At 45.3% G+C, this 22,078-nt stretch overlaps 2 protein-coding genes across 6 annotated transcripts in view; one reads left to right on the top strand and one right to left on the bottom strand.

The window, feature by feature from the left end:
* The first annotated feature begins 2,764 nt into the window (after positions 1–2,764).
* LOC104664763 (RNA-binding protein 4B) lies at positions 2,765–15,934 on the top strand. 4 transcript variants are annotated; one of them, XR_004053489.1, is made up of 5 exons: positions 2,765–2,936; positions 3,599–4,022; positions 11,732–12,408; positions 14,464–14,685; positions 15,271–15,934. XR_004053489.1 is itself a non-coding variant. In XM_010366401.2 (4 exons), the coding sequence occupies exons 2-3, from the start codon at positions 3,611–3,613 to the stop codon at positions 12,397–12,399; spliced, it is 1,080 nt and encodes a 359-aa protein (XP_010364703.1). In that variant the 5' UTR covers positions 2,765–2,936; positions 3,599–3,610; the 3' UTR covers positions 12,400–12,408; positions 15,353–15,934. The 4 variants fall into 4 exon arrangements, 3 of the variants coding, with proteins under 3 accessions (XP_010364703.1, XP_010364704.1, XP_010364705.1); XM_010366401.2 differs by lacking the exon at positions 14,464–14,685 and having other exon boundaries at positions 15,353–15,934; XM_010366402.2 differs by having other exon boundaries at positions 14,464–15,934.
* The window catches only part of RBM4 (RNA binding motif protein 4), a 37,788-nt gene continuing 28,349 nt past the window's right edge, over positions 12,640–22,078 (bottom strand). The window contains exon 3 of one of the 2 annotated variants that reach the window (XM_010366398.2): positions 12,640–15,078. In XM_010366398.2, coding sequence (XP_010364700.1) covers positions 15,005–15,078 — 74 coding nt within the window. In that variant the 3' untranslated portion in view covers positions 12,640–15,004. The remainder of the gene's footprint in view (positions 15,079–22,078) is intronic. The other variant, XR_004053487.1, reaches the window with a different exon arrangement.

Below are 22,078 nucleotides of genomic sequence, written 5' to 3'. Positions count from 1 at the left end.
ATCCCAACTACTCAGGAGGCTGACGCAGGAGAATCGCTTGAACCCTGCAGGCAGAGGTTACAGTGAGCCGAGACAGTACCACTACACTCCGGCTTGAGGGACAGAGTGTGGACTCCATCTCAAAAAAAACAGACAACAAGAAGTGATGCTTAAAATCATTAGTAATGAGAGAAATACAAATTAAAGCAACAATGAAATATCACTTTATATCTATCAGACTGACAGAAATTAGAAAAGCAGATAATGTCAATCACAGGAGGGACACAGAGATACAAGGCCCTTCATATGCTGCAGGTGGAAGAGTTTGCTGGTGCAGCTTTTCCCGAGAACAATTCGGCGCTACTTAGGTGAGTTCTACGTATACTCTATGACCCAGCAATTCCACCTCTGGGTTTATATCCCCCCAAATTCTCACACAGAATTAGGACACATACTTAAGCATGTTCACTGCAGCCCTGTTTATAATGACAAAGAGCTGGAAGCAAGCTGAGCATCCTATGCCCAGAGATGAACAGGTACAATATGTGACTGTACACCATGGAGGACTGCATTACTCACTAGCGAGGTATCATGCGGCGACACAGCCCTTAGTGGAAAAATAGTAAGGCACAGTGAGCTATACAACTCAAAACACACCATTTACATAATTTATACAAATGTCCAATGTTTAAGTCCAGATTAGAAGAAATCAACTGTAAAAAGACATTTGTAACAATTCAGGAGAAATTTGGGCATAAACAGTAGATGATATTAACAAAGGATAGTGCTATTTTAAATTAGAAGCACATAGTAAGTCGGGTGCAGTGGCTCACACCTGTAATCAGCATTTTGTGAGACTGCAGTGGAAACATATTGAGCCCAGAAGTTTGAGACCAGCCTGGGCAACACAGTGAGACCCCCATCACTACAAAAACATTTTAAAAATCGGCTGGATGGGGTGGCCCACACCTGTGGTCCCAGCTGCTCCAGAGGCTAAGATAGGAGGATCACTTGCACCTGGGAGGTTGAGGCTACAGTGAGCCATAATGGTGCCACTGCACTCTAGCCTGGAAAACAAAGTGACACCCTGACTCAAAAATAATAGTAGTAACTGTTAAGGGCCGGGCGTGGTGGCTCATGCCTGTAATCCCAGCACTTTGCGATGCCAAGGCCAGTGGATCGCTTGAGGTCAGGAGTTTGACACCAGCCTGGCCAACATGGTGAAACCCCATCTCTACTAAAAATACAAAAATTAGCTGGGTGTGGTAGCGCACACCTGTAGTCCCAGCTACTCGGGAGGCTGAAGCAGGAAAATGGCTTGAATGCGGGAGGTGGAGGTTGCAGTATGCCGAGATCGCACCACTGCCCTCCAGCCTGGGTGACACAGTGATACTGTCTTTAAAAAATTAAAAAATAAAAATAAATAAAATAAAATAAAATAAAATTGGAAGGACAGTGCCTCTTCTGAAATGGCTGAGAAACAAAAAGAACTCAGGGAAAGAATATATCCAAGTAGCTGGGGTGGAAGAGGGCAGCCTGGGGAATGTGTGCCTGATGGTATCAGAGAAGCCATTATGGAGCCACTACAATGAGGAATGGTGGCTGACAACCTCCCTGGCAGGCTCTACTAGGAGATAAACCCAATCCATCAATCTCCATAAAAGGCTACTCTTTGTTGGAAGGTGACAGTTGGGGAATCCGCCTAAACTTTTTTTTTTCCAGACCGAGTCTTGCTCTGTCACCCAGGCTGGAGTGCAGTGGCACCATCTCCGCTCACTGCAACCTCCGCCTCCCGGGTTCCAACGATTCTCCTGCCTCAGGCTCCCGAGTAGTTGGGATTACAGGCGCCCGCCGCCACGCCCGGCTATTTTTTGTATTTTTAGTAGAGACGGGATTTCACCATGTTGGCCAAGCTGGTGTCAAACTACTGAAATCGTGATCCGCCCGCCTCAGCCTCCCAAAGTGCTGGGATTATAGGCGTGAGCCGCCGCGCCCGGCCAGCCTAAGCTTGTTTTTACCGCCAGGAGGTGCCCTTGGACCACAGCTGAATTCTGAATGCTAGACAGTTGGGAAACACAGTTGCCTAGACTTCCAGCTTGGTGTGGACGAGGAGACCCTGTCCCACCCCTAAACTAGGGACCTCGCTGGGCCTCTCCACCAAGTATTCCTCTCGTGTGCTCACCACAGACCAGGACTGTGATGGACACACAATGAGAGAGAACCAGACCACGGATACTCACGAGCAAACAAAACATGACTAAGCGTAGCCTGGGGAGCAATGCCTCTTAGGCCTGTCCTAGTTTTGCCAGGTTATCCTTCTGCCCCTTCGTTCTCAGTTTCCGTACCAATAAATAACACGTCTGTAATGAAACACTAAGATAATGTTTAAAGCGCTACAAAACAATGACTAGTTTTGCTTAAAATGTGGCGCGCCTGTATTTCTGAAATATTGCCCCAAGCTGCCACAGAGGCCGGCCACCCCGCTACGAAAGCCCCTTTTTAGAGCCCTCGGGGAGATTCCCCTTTGTCATTAGCTCTCCAGCCTCCTCAGAGAGCCCAATAGCAGGACCCATTGTGATGGTGAATGACTCCCAGGGGGCTCCGCTTTTCTAGGCAGTGGTTGCGTCCAGAGCCCCTCTGACGCAGAAGTGGCGACCCTTTCCAGGGTGATGACTGGCTGGCTGGGGCTGGGGGTGGGCTGACCTCCGCGGCGCTGTGCCGCCACCAAGAGGCCCCGCCCCCGTGCTGCGCGGTCATTTGTATGCAGCCTCGCGATTGGTCACTCGGCTCCCGCGAGGGGAAGGGGAGAGAAGCAGCGCGTACTCGCGCGTGCGTGAGGTGGTGCGTGAGCTGGCGCGCGAGAAAGGGCCCGGTCGCGTCGAGGCTCGAGCGGCCGTCGCCATTTTGTAGGGTTCTCTCTGACGCGGGAGCCGCCGCCGCCGCCGCCGCCACCGGAGGTGCGAGGGGGTCTTGTGTGTGTGATGTGGGAAGCTCGGGGGCGGGGCGGGCCGGGCCTCCTGCAGAAGGCATGGCGGGGATTTGGGTTTCTCATTTTGCTGCGGGAGGTCCGGGAAGACAACGGGAGGAGGCGGGACCGGGTCTCCGGAAGGAGGCGGGGCAGGGGTCGGGTCGAGTCTTTGTTGGAGCGAAGAAGCTGGAGGGTGGGCCGCTGCGGGGCGGGTGGTTGGTCCCGGTTAGAGGGAAAGGGGACTTTTTTCCTTTTAGTGTATCTTGAAAGGTGCTAGTGCGTGGAGGAGAGGTACACAGATTTCCCTCCAAAACCTTGTTACCAGGCACACTGCGATAGATGCCCCTTGCCTTTGCTTGGGCTTTTCTTTTTCCTCATTTTAAGACATTAAACAGCTAATTCTGGTATTTCATTGCGCTCCATTTCACGGAGATGATAGACTGTGCTATGCATGCTGACCCTCGACCTCCTGTTTCCTGTCACATAGCTCGCACATCTCAAGAACTGCCCTTCTACTGAGGAAGAATAATGAATGTCTATGCGAGGGTCTATGAAGGTGCAAGAACTTTGGAGGATTAGACGAAAATGCTGCAGTGCACCGAAATTTCCCACCACACCCCTGACTTTTGAAATCTTGTTTTTTTCTCCCAGGCTCTTGTCAGGATGGTGAAGCTGTTCATCGGAAACCTGCCCCGGGAGGCCACAGAGCAGGAGATTCGCTCTCTTTTCGAACAGTATGGGAAGGTGCTGGAATGTGACATAATTAAGAACTATGGCTTTGTGCACATAGAAGACAAGACGGCAGCTGAGGATGCCATACGCAACCTGCACCATTACAAGCTTCATGGGGTGAACATCAACGTGGAAGCCAGCAAGAATAAGAGCAAAGCTTCAACCAAGTTACACGTGGGTAACATCAGCCCCACTTGTACCAACCAAGAGCTTCGAGCCAAGTTTGAGGAGTATGGTCCGGTCATCGAATGTGACATCGTGAAAGATTATGCCTTCGTACACATGGAGCGGGCAGAGGATGCAGTGGAGGCCATCAGGGGCCTTGACAACACAGAGTTTCAAGGTGAACTGCTCTGGGCCTGGGTAGTAGAGCCGAGTGGGGTCTAGCTCAAGACAGGCAAGAACACAAGACTATAGAACTGGCAGGGTGGTCTCTTCCATTCTGTTTTAGCTGGAAATAATAGATTATGTTTTCCGCTCTTAAGCATAGTTTACCTCTGGGGAAGCAAACACTTCCCCTTTTCAGGTTTGCTAAGATGTTGCTCACCGACTGCATAGAATCGCAAACTGTGGGTTACTTTACCCTGCGAGATTCTTGCATTCATTCGAGTGCTGTTGGAAGTGTAATCTGCTTGGGGAAACGAGTACCTCATGAGAGAAGGGAGGATAAAGGTCCGTGGCTTACCTGCATCTTTAGTTATGATCGGGAAGCCTTATATTTGAGGGTTTAAGTGCTTAAGATTTATATTCTTTACTGCTTTGGGTGATGGATACTGGTGGGAAAGAAGAAAAAAGACATCTAGAGGAAGCCCTATATTATAAATCTGGGTGGCAAGTCGATCTGCGGGAGTATCTTTTGGTTGCTCAGATTTGTGCAATCTATTCAAGCAGAGTCAAAAAACATGCCATGGAGTGTTCTGCTCCACCTACTATTATTTAATCCTAAGAAAAAGAAATTTCTAAATATATCAGACTAAATGAGAATGATGGTCCCGCTTCTGAAGAAATTCCAGTAAAAGCATCATACTATTTATACTGATAATAAAGGTACATATGTTGTCACTAATACCACAAGAGGTTGTCAGAAGACTCTAGAACTGTGCTAATATGGTAACTACATGTGGTTTAGTAAATTGAAATTAACTGAGATTAGATAAAATTTAAAATTCAATTTTTCAGGTGTATACCAGACACGTTTCACGCACTCAGTAGTCATGATGCTTGTGGCTACCATATTAATAGAGACACAGAACATTTCCATGATCATAGAACGTTCTTTTGGGTAGCACTGTTCTACAAGTGTTTTGGTAATAGTATCGTCTTGGACCTCATGTTCATAGCCACTTTTGCGGTTCCTAAGTCAACACCTTTTTTGCCCTGAGTGTCATTAAAGGGGTTGTTAAGAAGTACTTTTGGCTCCTCTGTTAAACCTGAAAAACAGAATGAGAAAATAAATAATGGGAGAAGAGGAAAAGTTGACCAGAGAAGGGTAAGAAAGTTTGCATAGTGGAGATCAGAGCACCATCAGGTATCTCTGGCTTCAGCCAGTGATGCCTTGGCCTTTAGCTGCTCTTTAAAGCATAGGGCAAAGGTTGCAGATACTTGCTACCATTAACTAGTGTGTGACCTTGGACAAGTGTTTTAACATCTCTCTGCTTCATTTTCCTCACTAGTATTGTCCCCACTTATAGAGTTAATGATCCCTACTGTACCTCCCTCACAGGATTGTAGTGGAGCTAGAATGAATAGATGTGAAAGTGTTTTGACAGTAAAAGTGCTATATGACAGGTGATTGCTGTTTGCAACCATGAGTGTTTCTCTTCTGGTTAGAAAATTATTGAAAGTGTGATAGTGAAGCTTTCCTTATTTGCTTTTCTTACATTTGTTTTTCTTATTTTGGAATGTTGTTGCATTTTCAGCTTTTAAAAGTATTCTTAATTATTTTCATTTGATGGGGGAGATCATCATGATGGACAGTGGAGACTGGGGAAGGAGGGTTTTCTCCTGACAGGTAATGAGCAAAATGTAAAAGAATGTAAAGTTGGGTACAAACTGCAGAGGAATTCTAGTAATGTAATACAGAATGCCCTTGCCTTTTAAATATATTTAATACAGGCAGGGCTCAGTGGCTTACACCTGTAATCCCACCACTTTGGGAGGTCAAGGCGGGTGGATCACCTGAGGTCAGGAGTTCGAGACCAGCCTGGCCAACATGGTGAAATCCCATCACTTACTAAAAATACAGAAAAACTATCCAGGCGTGGTAGTGTGTGCCTGTAATCCCAGCTACTCGGGAGGCTGAGACAGTAGAATCACTTGAACCTGGGAGGTAGAGGTTGCAGTGAACCAAGATTGTGCCACTGTACTCCAGTCTGGGCAACAGAGAGACTCCTTCTTAAAAAAGAAAAAGAAAAAATATACATATACATATATGTATTTAATACAACTGAATAAAAGGAAAAGGACAGGCCGGGCACCGTGGCTCACGCCTGTAATCCCAGCACTCTGGGAGGCCAAGGCAGGGGGATCACGAGGTCAAGAGATTGAGACCATCCTGGCCAACATGGTGAAACCCCATCTCTACTAAAATACAAAAATCAGCTGGGCATGGTGGTGCACGCCTGTAGTCCCAGCTACTTGGGAGGCTGAGCCACCAGAATCGCTTGAACCTGGGAGGCAGAGGTTGCAGTGAGCTGAGATTGTGCCACTACACTCCAGCCTGGCGACAGAGCAAGACTCCATCTCAAAAAACAAAACAAAACAGAACAACAACAACAAAAAAAGGACAAAAATATGTGTAAGAAAAATCAGTTACTTGGCCTCCCAAAGTGCTAAGATTACAGGCTAAACTATCTTAATGAAAGAAAAGCTACCTGAAGTTAGGGCCGGATGCAGTGACTCACGCCTGTAATCCCAGCACTTTGGGAGGCCGAGGTGGGCGGATCACGAGGTCAGGAGATCGAGACCATCCTGGCTAACACAGTAAAACCCCATCTCTACTAAAAATACAAAAAAAAAAAAAATTAGCTGGGCATGGTGGCGGGTGCCTGTAATCCCAGCTACTTGGGAGGCTGAGGCAGGAGAATGGCGTGAACCCGGGAGGTGGAGCTTGCAGTGTACCGAGATCGCGCCACTGCACTCCAGCCTGGGCGACAGAACAAGACACCGTCTCAAAAAAAAAAAAAAAAGAAAAGAAAAGAAAAGCTACCTGAAGTTAATTAAAAAAAAAGAAAAAGAAAAAGATCAGTTAACTTGGGAGAGTTGGCTTAGGATGAATATGTATTTTAATAAGGCAGGTATAATTACTTTAGGAAGTGAGTATCTGAATAATGCAGTGGATCTATAAGATTTTTTAAAACATCACTTCCTTAGAAAGTGCAGACACTAAAATGAATAGGAAAAGAAAAAATCCTGTATTTGGTTTTCATGTTCTTAACTTGGCTCCTCTGGAGAGAGCACTCTCCTCCTAGTTATAGATAGCGACATTTTTATAACCAGCTCTGGTTTTTTTTCTCCCAGATGACAAGAGCAACCTTAGCATTGGATAGTAAGTTGTAGTTTTACAGAAAATGCAATCTGGATACCAGTTTGACACGTTTCAATTTAAGTTCTTTTCAGTTGTCTACCAATGAATGTGGTCTCTTAAAAGGGCCACTTGAGCCCGGGTGAGGTGGCTCACACCTGTAATCGCAGCATTCTGGGAGGCCGAGGCAGGGGGAATCACCTGAGGTCAGGAGTTGGAGACTAGCATGGTCAACATGGTGAAACCCTGTCTCTACTAAAAATACAAACATGCCTGTAATCCCAGCTACTCAGGAGGCTGAGGCAGGAGACTCACTTGAACCTAGAGGCGGAGGTTGCAGTGAGCCGAGACCGCGCCACCGCACTGTAGCCTGGGCAGCAGAGCGAGACTCAGTCTCAAAAACAAACGAACCAACAAAAAAGTTCTTTTGAACCTTTATTTCTAAATGTTAATGGCTGCCATTGAGGCTTTTTGCATTGTATGACTTCTAAAAGGAAGTAGCGGAATCTGAGTTTGCTTTACTCTTTCAAGATCTGTTTCCTTTCTACAGCCAGCAGTGAACTCAACTTACTTCCTTAGCACACATGGTTGGTATTGGAAGACCTAAAGAAGCTATTCCCAAATAACAATCAGTCAGCTTAATTGGGAAGAATATGTGAGAGTTCAGGTGTCTTGTTTTTTTTTCCCTATATGTAAACAAGCATTAAGTCAGAATGCTACTCTGTATTAGCTACATCCCCAATATTTTCTGGATCATGGCACTTGATAGGCGCTCAGAAATTAAGACCCCAGGTTTCCCACTTCTCAGCATTTTAATGCTCTTTTCTGTTACAGCTTTCAAAATAAAACACTATTATTGGGCTGGTTTTCTGGAAAATGTTGGCGACAAACTTCAGTAACTTTTGGAAGTCTCAGGAAATCTTTCAGCTTTTGGCCTGTCCAAGTGTAGTAGAGTAGAAGAATTAATCTTTCATTTTTCTTTGCCCTGGTTCCTTAAGGTATAATAATAGAGAAGCATAGTCTTTTTCAATTATTTTAAAAACTTTAGGGTATTTAAATTAAAAGGCTAGGCTGGATGCAGTGGCTTATGCCTGTAATCCCAGCCCTTTGGGAGGCCGAGGCAGGCGGATCACCTGAGCTCAGGAGTTTGAGACCAGCCTGGCCAACATGGTGAAACCTTGTCTCCATTAAAAATAGAAAAAACTAGCCAGGTGTGGTAGCATGCACCTGCAGTCCCAGCTACTCAGGAGACTGATGCAGGAGAATTGCTTGAGCCCAGGAGGCAGAAGTTGCAGTGAGCCGAGATTGCACCACTGCGCTCCAGCCTGGGCAATAGAGCAAGATACTTGTCTCAAAAAAAATAATAATAATAATAATTAATAAAAATAAAAGGCTAATTATAACCATTGGAAAGACTGTGGTTGTTTTGGGTTTTTTTGTTTTTTTGTTTTTTTTTTTGAGACAGTCTTGCTCTGTTGCTTAGGCTGGAGTGCAGTGGCACAATCTCAGCTCACTGCAGCCTCCGCCTCCCAGGTTCAAGTGATTCTTGTGCCTCAGCCTCCTAAGTAGCTGGGACTGCAGGCATGTGCCACCACGCCCAGCTAATGTTTTATATTTTTTTAGTAGAGATGGGATTTCACCATGTTGGCCAGGCTGGTCTCGAACTTCTGGCCTCAGGTGATTGGCCCACCTCGGCCTCCCAAAGTGCCGGGATTACAGGTATGAACTACCACACCCAGCTTGGAGAAACTGTTTGAAATTTTGTTTTTAAACCTCTCACCCCTATTACAGATTTTTTTAGTTCCAGGTTAAAAAATTGGGCCGGGCGCAGTGGCTCACGCCTGTAATCCCAGCACTTTGGGAGGCCGAGGCGAGTGGATCACGAAGTCGAGTTCAAGACCAGCCTGGCCAACATGGTGAAACCCCATCTCTGCTAAAAATACAAAAATTGCTTAAGAACCACACCAGTGGTGATTGGCGCCTGTGATCCCAGCTACTCGGGAGGCTGAGGCAGGGAATTGCTTGAACCTGGGAGGTGGAGGTTGCAGTGAGCTGAGATAGCGCCACTGCACTCCAGCCTGGGCGACACAGCAAGACTATGTCTCAAAAAACAAACAAAAAATTGATACCTGCATCCTTTTCACCACTACACAGAGGTAGATTTTGCCACAGATAGAAACTTGAGTTCCCACCCTCTAAATAAATGCAGGAATGAAAATTGGATTTAGTTAAAAAACATCAAGGTAAAATTGCTGGATTTTGTTTCTCCAAAAAATGGACCCAGAATCTATAAAAGTGCAAATTTAATTGAATTTTTTTGTTAAAAATGTTACTTTTAGGTCTCTGGATAGGCTCCTTTTTAGACTGTCATGGTCACTGTAACTTCGCAATTGGAGCATAGTTTGTGTCTGTCACATAGCTTAATGTCATCATGTATATTTGAAAGCCAAGTCATTTATAATCTTTTAGTCTAAATTATAGGGAACTCTGCATTTGAGATATAAATGGTGACAGAAATCTGTGTTTCTGTTCAAATCATAGTTAGCGTTGTGGCCCCTAACTTTGAACAATTAGGAGTATCTAAATCTCTGAAAACAATGGGATGGCAAAATGCTTTTAGATATTTAGTGCCATTTTGGGTGTCTGCTGACTATTGGTGATAGTGGATGCTGCCTGTCTGCTAGCAGTTGGAGGTATAAAGCCTGAGCACTTTTGTTTCTGCTAGAAACTGGAGTGATAGGACTCTTTGACATTGGGCAAAATGAATTTGACTAAAGTTATATTACTGCACTAACCCACTCCCCTCTCAGGGTCAGTGCATGGCACTGTTCTGGCTGCCGTCCTGAATCGAGCTATTTCCAACAGGATGGTGGAGCACAAGGCTTCCTCTCACATAGCTGCATCCAGAACAAGGTCTGTTAAAGAGAGAGCAACTTGCTGATTGCAGAGGGGGAATTTGTTCTGAGCAGTCCTTAAGAGTAATGAGAAGCCCCTGTTCTCTGTATCTGTGCTGACTGCGTTTTCTTTCTTTTTTTTTTTTTTTTTTGAGATGGAGTCTCACACTGTTGCCCAGGCTGGAATGCAGTGGCACGATCTCTGCTCACTGCAACTTGCACCTCCCGGGTTCAAGCGATTCTCCTGCCTCAGCCTCCCTTGCATTTTCTTTTGGCTACAATTTGGAAAGCACTGACTTGATCTCCAGGAGAGTCTTGTGCAACCTGGGACTAAATACTGCCAGGAATACTCTTTTTCTTTAACTGCTTTTAAAGACTTCAGATGCTTTCATCAGTAAGGGTCCCTGGGTTTGGTGGTTCACAATCCCTGAGCAAAGACTGTTTCTTCTCTTAGCTGTTCCTCACTGCTGGTCATTTCCTGGAAGCCGAAATGGATGTGGCCCATTTGTATGTGTTCTTAAGGTCTCTAGGCAAATGCTGCATTTTTCTAACTAGCAGTTAATCCCTATAAAGAATTGTAAGTTACATGGCAGGATGAAATGCCAGTCATTTCATTACATGTCAACACACTGTCCCTAAGAAACCAGTACTGTTTTAAGATCTAATTCTTGTTGTTGAGAGACCTTGGTCAGGTAGCTTTCCATAGTAGCCTTGTGGGGGTGGGGCTGAGTTGACATCTGGAAGGTCTTATAACTCCCAGAGATACTAGAGATGAAGCAGATGACAAGCCAGGTATGGTTCGTGTGCCCATGATTGGGAGCCTTCTGGTGACATCTGCAAAAATAGCTGGAGGAAACAAGATGGACAGGTGACTGATGTGGGTTTTAAGCAGTAGTAAATGCTCAGGCCTTATGAGATCCTCAGTCAGTCAGTGAGAGATGGGCAAGATGCCTTCCAAATCTGACTTAACTGAGGTTTTGTTGGTTGATTTTGAAAGTATTGGTAGAATTTGAATCATTACAAGTAATAATAGTCTTAGCAGTGAGAAGTTGAAACTTTTCCAATTGTTGTGTTTAAGGGGAAAAAGGAAAGTTGTGGAGACAGAAGCAGGAGGGAGTCTGGTCTACTCCTGGCCTAAGTAGAAAGTATTGACTAGTCTCTGAAAAATCAAATTTTCTAGCTCTCATCTGTATTAAAACTTCAACTGCTGGCCAGGCGCGGTGGCTCATGCCTGTAATCCCAACACTTTGGGAGGCCGAGGCGGGCGGATCACCTGAGGTCGGGAGTTTGAGACCAGCCTGAACAACATGGAGAAACCCTGTCTCTACTAAAAATACAAAATTAGCCAGGCATGGCAGTGCATGTCTCTAATCCCAGCTACTCGGGAGGCTGAGGCAGAAGAATTGCTTGAATCTGGGAGGTGGAGGTTGCACCATTGCACTCCAGCCTGGACAACAAGAGCGAAACTCCGTCTCAAAAAAAAAAAAGAAAAAATTTCAACTACTTTTTAAAGGAGATTGCTGAAATAGGGTTACAGGTGTGTGTGTGTGTCTTATGACAACTAATTTACTTTCATTTAGGGGAGGAAAAAGAATGTCAGTGAGTTAAAATAAATCTTACATCTGTTTCCTCAAGGCAAAAGAATGCATGTGCAGTTGTCTACAAGCCGGCTTCGGACTGCCCCTGGGATGGGAGACCAGAGTGGCTGCTATCGGTGTGGGAAAGAAGGGCACTGGTCCAAAGAGTGCCCAGTAGATCGTACGGGTCGTGTGGCAGACTTTACTGAGCAGTATAATGAACAATATGGAGCAGTTCGCACACCTTACACCATGGGCTATGGGGAATCCATGTATTACAACGATGCATATGGAGCACTCGACTACTATAAGCGATACCGGGTCCGCTCTTATGAGGCAGTAGCAGCAGCGGCAGCGGCTTCTGCATACAACTACGCAGAGCAGACCATGTCCCATCTGCCTCAAGTCCAAAGCACAACTGTGACCAGCCACCTCAACTCTACTTCTGTTGATCCCTACGACAGACACCTATTGCCAAACTCTGGCGCTGCTGCCACTTCAGCTGCTATGGCTGCTGCTGCGGCCACCACTTCCTCCTACTATGGAAGGGACAGGAGCCCCCTGCGTCGTGCTGCAGCCATGCTCCCCACGGTTGGAGAGGGCTACGGTTATGGGCCAGAGAGTGAGTTATCTCAGGCTTCAGCAGCTACACGGAATTCTCTGTATGACATGGCCCGGTATGAACGGGAGCAGTATGTGGACCGAGCCCGGTACTCAGCCTTTTAAAAACTGGAGGTGAGAGATGGGTGGGAATGGTTAAAAGATTCCATTTAGTTCCCTTGAAAGAGACCCATGCTTCATAAAGGAGGCTAGAGCCACCTGTTTGCTCTCCGGACAGTATCCAAAAGGTACAAATTACATGTTAGTCTTCAATATCTCTCTAGCTTAGGCCACAAGTTCCATTTGGCCTGTCAAGGTGTTAGTGTATGACTCCAACCAACTTGTTCCTTCTGAGAGAACAACAAATTCAATTTGATAGAACATTCTTTAATCAGTTGTAAGTATATTTGGGTTACAGAAAAACATTTGAGAGATCTAACATTTGTTACATGCTCTCTATATATCATCTATACGATAAGACTGAAATATTTTATGGGCCTGATTCCGAAACCCGTGCTCGCTCTACTACAGAAGTACTGCCATGGTAAAGCTGAAGGGCATAGGTTCAGGGCTTAGTAATTAATATCACAGTGAGAATTTTAACTATTTAGGCTTACAGTTTGCTAATAAAGTTGCTACTTGAGGGCAGAGGCAGTGGCTCACGCCTGTAATCCTGACACTGGGAGGCTGAGGCGGGAGGATCACTTGAGCCCAGGAGTTCAAGACCAGCCTAGGCAACATAGCAAGACCCTGTCTCTACAAAGAAAATTAAATTAGCAGGGTGTAATGGGGAGCACCTGTGATCCCAGCTACTCAGAATGCTGAGGTTGGAAGGATCACTTAAGCCCAGGAGTTAAAAGAGGCCACAGTGAGCTATGATCACACCACTGTATTCCAGCCTGGGCAACAGAGTGAGACCCTTCTCTCCTTTTTAAAAAAAAAACAAAAGCAAAAAAACAAACTACTTCTTGGGTCATTACCCTTTGTCAAAGGAAACTCTTCGAATATCATACCAAATGCCAGAGGAAGTCCTATAAATTTCAAATGTTTGCTTCTAAGACATTTACTTGAAAGTTGAATGTTTTGATCTTCTGCCCCATGGAGTCCTTATTAGTAATCTAGACTAGTATCTTGTTCTATATGGGCACTTAAGCCCTATTTCTTCATAGCCTGTTATGCTGTCATTTAAAGCTGGATGCTTCCCATTTCTTCCAGCAATTTTTGTTTTGTGTTTTTTGTTGTTGAAGAGAGGAACATTTCAGGAGTTAGATAAGTTAGATAAACTGGTAATTTTCAGATGTGTAGAAAATTGCATAGGTAGTGAAAGCCAATGCCATACGCTCTGAAATTTTACTATTTCCTACATCAGGAAATGTGCACCAAAAGTGCTAAAATGCCAGGAATAATTTTGAGTATCTATAAATAGATAAATCTTTTTATCTGAGTGGAAATGGCATTATGACAACTTTACATTCTCATGGTTTTTCTTGTACCTTGAAAATGAGCATCACTTGAATTGGAGCCCCAGAAGCAAGGTTAAAGTGAGTTACTACTGAGTTTCTGGTGTTCCTAACTTATCCCTTTGGTATTTATGTAGAAGATAACAAAGCAGCTGTGTACAGTGGCTCCCACCTGTAGTCCCAACTATTCAGGAGGCTGAGGCTGGAGGATCCCTTGAGCCCAGGAGTGAGGGACTGCAGTTAGCCACTGCATTCCAGCCTGGGCAACAGAGTGGCTCCTCTCTCTCTCAAAAAATAAAAATAAAAAAAAAAAAAAAGCAAAGCCATAGGAATTTGCTTTTTTATGTGAATTGAGAAGCAAATGTTACGAACCTGTAATAAGTTGTACCCCTATATGCATGTAAACAAGTCTTGAGATCTCTTGAGACCACCGTGCAGCCAGTCTGTGTTTATGTGTGAAGCAAATGATCTTAAAATTTGTAGTTTGCCATTAATTTTTACTTTTAATGCAGCTGGATCTAGCATGAGATGGGATATGCTTCTGAAGTAAGCTGGTATAAATCTATCAGATAACCTGTTTCTCTTATGTTTCAAAGTTAAATATTAAATTCATATATTGTAGTCTTCAAAAGGTATTGCTAGGACATTTTAAAATGAATTTTGACTGCAAGCAGTGGTTGTTCAACTAACCTCTTTTTAGTGATGACTTTTAAAGAAACTTACCTTCCAGGTGTGAACCTCAAATGGACTGAATAACCCTGAGTTGGTTGCAGTCCCAGGAGCCTGATGTTAATGAGGCTGCCAGGATGAAATACTCCAGAACTGTTGGGGATCCAAATTCGGGTCTCACCCTAGCAGAACTGATCCAAGAACGTCACAACTTTTGAAGTCGATTGGCACAGATCAAGACCAAGATTTGGCCCTTTGTCTGTAATAAGTAGAGGAACTTGGTGTGAGTTAACTTTTTTTTTCCCCCAGCCATTGGTGTCTGGAGTTCCCATCATCAATAGAAGGATTAGAGAATTTTAGGAGTGATTTCTTCTTTTGATTTGTTCAATTAGGGGAACTACTGGAACTGTGGCTCTAACTCTGTGACAGTGTGACGTGTAGGTGTGTTGGAATTGGGTGAATGACTGGCTGCTCCTTGATATCCTACCCCTTGTGACCATTTCTGAAAGCTTGTTTACTGTGAAAGATTAAAACACATTTAGAATAGTGCAGTTCGCCATATATGACATCTCAGCATCTTCTGCTTTTCCTGGACCCCAAAATTAAACTGCAGTTCTTGAAAATGTATGCCCTTTGTTGCAGCAACAGTAGCCTTCTGTCACAGGGGTTATCTTGCCTAAAAGATGGATAAGAAAGATGTATTTATCACCAACACATTCTTCAGCTAGATTGCATCTTTTCCTATATAGCCATAAGTAGATTCCTATATATAGCTATTGATAGACTCCTAGGTAATTACATAGGATATGAGTTAGATCCAGTCTGACTTGGTTTTGTTTTGTTCTTTTTTTTCCCCCGTGGAATACAGGATGGGACCCAGGGCGCTTGTACTCGGAGCCAGGCTGCTCTCCAGGCATTGTGTAAGCCTCTTGTGTTGTGCTCTCTTTCAGGTAGGATAATTGCGGACTGAACCCTCGGGCTGCGGTCATATATGAGAACTTGCTCCGCGCGGTCCCCTTTGCCGGGATGTTTCCATTGCTTCATGTTTCAGTAAACAAAAGGAGTTTGTGACCAACTATGTTTTCTTTCTTAATTCTTCTAAGTTGACTTTTCTTTCCTCCTGAAACTAGTCTCTGTAGCCTTTCACTCTGTTCCTTACATTCTCAGCCTCTGAGCAGCCCTGGGTAAGGATTACGCTGGCATCCCTTTTCCTGTGCAGTGGAGCCCCTCTTATCTTGCTTTCCCTAGGAGTTGAATCCTTCTCCCTGCCTACCTGCAGCATCTCCTTTCCCTTTAAAATGACCATGTAGTGGCAAGCAGCCTTTTACTCTTCTGTTAGCTCTGGACTCTAACATTGAAGTTACTCTTCTGAAATTGCTAGGACCATTGGGGGTTTTGTTGTTTTGGTTTGGTTTTTTATGTCCGACCTGTGATCGTGGTACAGCATTAGCTGAAATTTACCCTTGTTTTATTCCATGCCTCCCTTTTTTTTTTTTAATTTTTTTGACAAATAAACGTTCCTAACACTTAAATATCTTTTTATGTTTGTGATTGTTACTTACCACCACAGTCTTTTTATTCTCTCCTAGTTCTTAAGCTACAAAGTTCAAACTAATAGATGTCAGAAATTTACATATAGAAGGAAGGATTTAAGCCCATGCGTGGTGGCTCACACCTGTAATCTTAGCACTTGGGAGGTTGAGGTGGGCGGATCACTTAAGCCCACTGAAGTTCAAGACCAGCCTAAGCAACATGTCGAAACCCTATCTCTACCAAAAATAAAAATTAGTTGGCCGGCTGGGCATGGTGGCTCACGCTGTAATCCTAGTACTTTGGGAGGCCGAGGTGAGTGGATCACCTGAGATCAGGGAGACCAATATGGTGAAACCCCATCTTTACTAAAATATAAAAATTAGTTGGGCATGGTGGCAGGCGCCTGTAATCCCAGCTACTCAGGAGGCTGAGGCAGGAGAATCACTTGAACCCAGGAGGTGGAGGTTGCAGTGAGCCAAGATTGCGCCATTGCACTCCAGCCTGGGCAATGAGCGAAACTCTATCTCAAAAGAAACAAAAACACAAAATTAGTTGGCCAGGTGCAATGGCTCACACCTGTAATGTCAGCATTTTGGGAGACCAAGGCAGGCAGATCACTTGAGGAGTTTGAGACCAGCCTGGCCAACATGACGAAACCCCATCCCTACTAAAAATACAAAAATTAGCCAGGCATGGTGGCGAGTGCCTGTAGTCCCAGCTACCTGGGAGGCTGAGGCAGGAGAATCGCTTGAACCCAGGAGGCACAGGTCAACTGGGGAGCCGAGATTGCACCACTGTACTCCGTCTCAAAAAAAAAAAAAAAAAAATTAGCTGGGCATGGTGGTGCACGCCTGTAATAGCAGCTACTCAAGAGGCTGAGGTGGGAGATTCTTTTGAGCCCAGGAAGTCGAGGCTGCAGTAAGCTGTGATCGTGCCACTGCACTCCATTCTGGGCAATGGGAGACTCTGTCTCCAAAATGACAAAAAAAAAGGATTTAGTGAGGTGAGTGCTGTGGCTTCAGTAATAGGTGATGGGAAGTTAGCCAGATTCTTGAGACATTGCTAAATTTGCTACAGCTGGTGGTGAGGCTACTTTTCTCTAACCAGAGCTGCTCCTAAACCAGTTTAAAGGCTAACAGATCCAGATTAGTAGTGCTAGGAATAAGCCCTGCATCAGAAAAAGGCTGAGCCAGATTCTCTCCAAGGACCTATCACGTTAACTCAATTTCACTTCATATTTTTCTGGCTCATATTTAAAAAAAAAATTGCTTAGTTACCACCCCTCCCCAGTGTTTCTCCTTTTTTAATTTTTAAAAAATAATTAAATTCACTTATGAGCTATTAAAAGAGGTCTCTCTTCCCAAGGTGCTAATATTCTGCTAGGATTAGGCTTTGGCTAAAATAAAGTCATATGAGTATACTTTGAGCAGAAAAGCAAATCACATATTAATGATTAGCAGTGACATTTTGCAGTCACGTTGTCTTCTAGATCACGGACATCTTACTTATCTTTGTTTAGATCCCCATAGAACACATTTAAGGATGGACTCAACCCTACTGAAGCTTTATTGTACTTTATATGGAAATGTTGATCTGTAAATTTTGACTACATGTGAAATTTTACCTACAATAATATAGCATTTGCTTCACGTATTTCATACTTAATCCTGACAGGTAAAGCAAAAATTTTCCCTCATTTCTTAGGGGAACAGACTGACAAATCTACAGAAGTTAACCTGTCCATGCACACATTCCAACCAGTGGTGAAGTACATAAGGCTCATGTTAGCTTCAGTATTCCCCAGGGAAGCAAGACTCTGTTTTACAAAAGAGAAAATAAGGCAAAGATGCTGGGATTTTCTTGTGATCTGCAAGGCACTATGCAGAGCAAAGAAAAAAAAAATTTGCAGATTTTGCTGGCCTCAGCAAAATCTCTGATAGTTCTCCATGCTAGGTTTCAACCAATTCAACATAGGAAGTTTAACATATGCCAGGTGCATGGCTCACGCCTGTAATCCTAGCACTTTGGCAGGCTGAGGCGGGTGGATTTCCTGAGCTCAAGAATTGAGACCAAGCTGGGCAACATGGCGAAACCCCATCTCTACTAAAAATACAAAAAATTTAGCCGGGCATGGTGGTGTGTACCTGTAATCCCAGCTACTGGGGAGGCTGAGGCACAAGAATCGCTTGAACCCAGGAGGCAGAGGTTACGGTGAGCTGATACTGCGCCACTGCACTCCAGCCTGGGTGACAGAGTGACACTCTGTCTCAAAAAAAATAAGTAAATAATAAACATATCTTGATTTCTATCTCATTGGCAGAACAAGAAAAAAAATTTTCTGGCCGGGCGCAGTAGCTCACGCCTCTAATCTTTGGGAGGCCAAGGCGGGCAGATCACGAGGTCAGGAGATTGAGACCATGCTAGCTAACACGGTGAAATCCCATCTCTACTAAAAATGCAAAAAATTATCCGGGTGTGATGGCGGGCGCCTGTAGTCCCAGTTACTCGGGAGGCTGAGGCAGGAGAATGGTGTGAACCTGGGAGGCGGAGCTTGTAGTGAGCGCCATTGCACTCCAGGCCAGGCAACAGAGCAAGACAACGTCTCAAAAAAAAAAAAACTTTTTTTATGCAGAAGAGTTCTATATCATCACTGCCCAATAACACTTCTGGCAGTGATGGAAGTGTTCCATATCTGTGCTATCCCAATTTGTGGCTACTGTGGTAAAATGAGTTACCATATGGTTAGGTAGTAAAATAAGCTACTCAGGTGGAGAAAAAGCCCTGCAGTATTGTGTAATTTTTATTTTAGAAAACCTTTCACCCCAAAAGAGGACTGTTGAGTAAGACAAATGTATTTTTTTTTTTTTTTTGAGATGGAGTCTGGCTCTGTTGCCTGGGCTGGAGTGCAGTGGCCGGATCTCAGCTCACTGCAAGCTCCACCTCCCGGGTTTACGCCATTCTCCTGCCTCAGCCTCCGGAGTAGCTGGGACTACAGGCGCCCGCCACCTCGCCCGGCTAGTTTTTTGTATTTTTAGTAGAGACGGGGTTTCACCATGTTAGCCAGGATGGTCTCGATCTCCTGACCTTGTGATCCGCCCGTCTCGGCCTCCCAAAGTGCTGGGATTACAGGCTTGAGCCACCGCGCCCGGCCATTTCTTTCTTTAAGATGGAGTCTTGCTCTGTCGCCCAGGCTCGAGTACACTGGTATGATCTCGGCTCACTGCAACCTCTGCCTCCCAGGTTCAAGCAATTCACCTGTCTCAACCTTCCCAGTAGCTGGGATTACAGTCGCACACCACGCCTGGTGAATTTTTGTATTTTTAGTAGAGATGGAGTTTCACCACATTGGTCAGGCTGGTCTTGAACACCTGACCTCAGGTGGTCCACCTGCCTTGGTCTCCCAAAATGCTGGGATTACAGGCGTGAGCCACTGCACCCAGCCAATGTTTTTATTTCTAAACCTTACTTCTCATATGAGAAACTGCATATTGTGAATACAAAATTCCTTTAGTTCACCAAGACCAAGTTTCTCACTATAGACCATTTCAGAGTCCCATGAGGCCTCTCAACACTAAAAGCTCCTGAATTCATTTATCAGCTGTTTGAATTCCTACTATGAGCTAGGATGTGGGAACATGGTAATGAATGAGGCATATGTGGTTTCTGTAGCCTCAGATCTACCCTCTTCCTCAGATTTCCAGATACATAGTGAAGCTGGCATGGCACAGAAAGACACTATACCCTCAGGGTACTCAATGCACTGTTAGGAACTTGTCCTAAGGGCAGAAAAAGGTCGGCTGCCTGAAAGATCCTGCCTGGACCAGGAAAGGGAAGCAACTTGCCCCAGATTGATTTCATAGCTTGTCGGGATTTTGCTTACAAACCTGGTCCTCAGGAAGTCACCTGGCCTAGGAGATTCGGGAAAAGGAAGGAGGGGAGAAGTAAATATTCCTGGGAAGAGCTGTCAGTTTGTTGGAAGATCAATCTCATCTTTCTTCAGACCAGAGCTAGGCTCTACTGCTGAGGAGAAATGAAATGCAAGAAATGATAGAATCAGCTCCAGGACTTGTGGGGGAAGAGTGAAAAATCTGACAAGATGAATTCAATCTGAAGTGCCTTAGGTTTGCAGGGCCTTTGAGAATCCAGGCCAAATTCAAACTGCGTGTCTGTCACCTCTGCAAATCCACGAGAACCCAATGAGGTAGCATCCTGGCTCTCCCAGCAATTAAGCAACTGAGGTTTAGAAAATTTAGGCTGGGCGCAGTGGTCTACCTATAATCCCAGCACTTTGGGAGGCTGAGGCAGATGAATCACCCGAGATCAGGAGTTCAAGACCAGCCTGACCAACATGGTGAAACCCTGTCTGTACTAAAAATACAAAAAAATTAGCTGGGTGTGGTGGCACGTGTCTGTAATCCCAGCTACTCGGGAGGCTGAGGCAGAATCGCCTGAACCTGGGAGGTGGAGGTTGCAGTGAGCCAAGATCACACCACTGCACTCCAGCCTGGGTGACAGAGCAAGACTGTCTCAAACAAAAAAAGAAAAGTTTAAAGGATTTGCCCAACATCCCCACAGTGGTAAAGACAAAGAGACCCCTGTGCTTGTTCACCACAGCAGAAAGTTGCATTAAGAAGCTCCTGAGGCCGGGCGCGGGGGCTCAAGCCTGTAATCCCAGCACTTTGGGAGGCTGAGACGGGCGAATCACGAGGTCAGGAGATCGAGACCATCCTGGCTAATACGGTGAAACCCCGTCTCTACTAAATACAAAAAACTAGCCGGGCGAGGTGGCAGGCGCCTGTAGTCCCAGCTACTCCGGAGGCTGAGGCAGGAGAATGGCGTAAACCCGGGGGGCGGAGCTTGCAGTGAGCTGAGATCTGGCCACTGCACTCCAGCCTGGGCGACAGAGCCAGACTCCGTCTCAAAAAAAAAAAAAAAAAAAAAAACCTCAAATAGAGAGAAAGCAGTTGGTTAAGATACCAAGAGTCCTAAGGATAGTCCTGGTCCACATGGAAGGGGATGGGGAGGGAGGCTTGCAAGCTCTTCAAATGGAGGGAACTAGGTGGCCCTGGCCCACATTTGGCTCTGGTATCTCAGAAGCCTGACAGTGGCTCTGAGAATTAGGAAAAGTGAGTGGCTAGGGAAAGGGTCCTTCTAGCACCGTGGGTACTGGGTACCACTCTATCTCCCCACTTTGGGACATGGCCAGTACCTTTCGGTGGTCATGTTTGTGACTTGTACCTCACCTCTGTACAGACAAGATCTACTGGAGATCAGTTTATCGGGGTGTGTGACCAGCACTCTGAAGCACACGTCCTCACATAAAATGGCACTGCCCTAAACAGGGCTGGGGCAGTGTAGGGGAAGTCACGGGGAGCTGACAACCCCCTACCCCCTTGAACAACCTGGGAGAGCCCCAGGCACTGCAGGGCAGCCAGAACGCAGGCCAGATTGGGAGCTACCTGTGGTGGAGGCCGTAAGCCCTGGGCCCATTTGCTGAACTATCGGCTAAAAGTATAATGCAGGCTCTGGAGGGGAGTGCTGGAACTCAAGTCCGAGCCTGTTTTGTAACCTTGGGCATGTTACTTAATCTCTGAGCCCATTTTTTCATTTGTCAGTCGGGAATTTATACCTTCCTCCCAGAGTTGTTTGGAGGGGTTAATGTAAAACATTCCAGAAATGTTGGCTATTACTATTACAAATGAACTATGCCAGGCTCTGGAAGACCATTAACAAGCTAGACAGTGTGTGATCTCTCATGGAGCTCACAAACTGAGGCGGTAGACCCTCAAATACACAAATAGATCTGTGCTGCCAAACTATAAAGAGGGCTGTTCCTGCAGGGGGACAGAGGGGATATAAGGCCCATGTGGGGGCTGAAGTGGTAACTGAGGGAGAGCTGTTAGTGCTCCCTCTCCCGCCCTGACTCTTGCCAGCAGTGGATGCTCAAGAGAAGCTGCTCGCAGCTCTGCCTTTAGTGCTTACCAAACTTTAAACCTAAAGGGCCCTCCTAGGTTATCAAGCACTTCTACCACATCTGTTTTTTTTTTTTTTTTTTTTTTTTTTTGAGACGGAGTCTCGCTCTGCCGCCCAGCCTAGAGTGCAATGGCGCGATCTCAGCTCACTGCAAGCTCCGCCTTCTGGGT

The sequence above is a fragment of the Rhinopithecus roxellana genome, chromosome 15 (assembly GCF_007565055.1).
Source record: "Rhinopithecus roxellana isolate Shanxi Qingling chromosome 15, ASM756505v1, whole genome shotgun sequence".
In the NCBI taxonomy this organism is placed as follows: Eukaryota; Metazoa; Chordata; class Mammalia; order Primates; family Cercopithecidae; genus Rhinopithecus; species Rhinopithecus roxellana.
This window is presented reverse-complemented; position numbering and strand designations above follow the sequence as displayed.

Coding starts and splice junctions, on each gene's coding strand:
- LOC104664763 (XM_010366401.2), top strand. CDS start 3,611: ATGGTGAAGCTGTTCATCGGAAACCTGCCCCGGGAGGCCACAGAGCAG. Junction 4,023..11,731: donor TGACAACACAGAGTTTCAAG/GTGAACTGCTCT, acceptor TGTTTCCTCAAG/GCAAAAGAATGCATGTGCAG.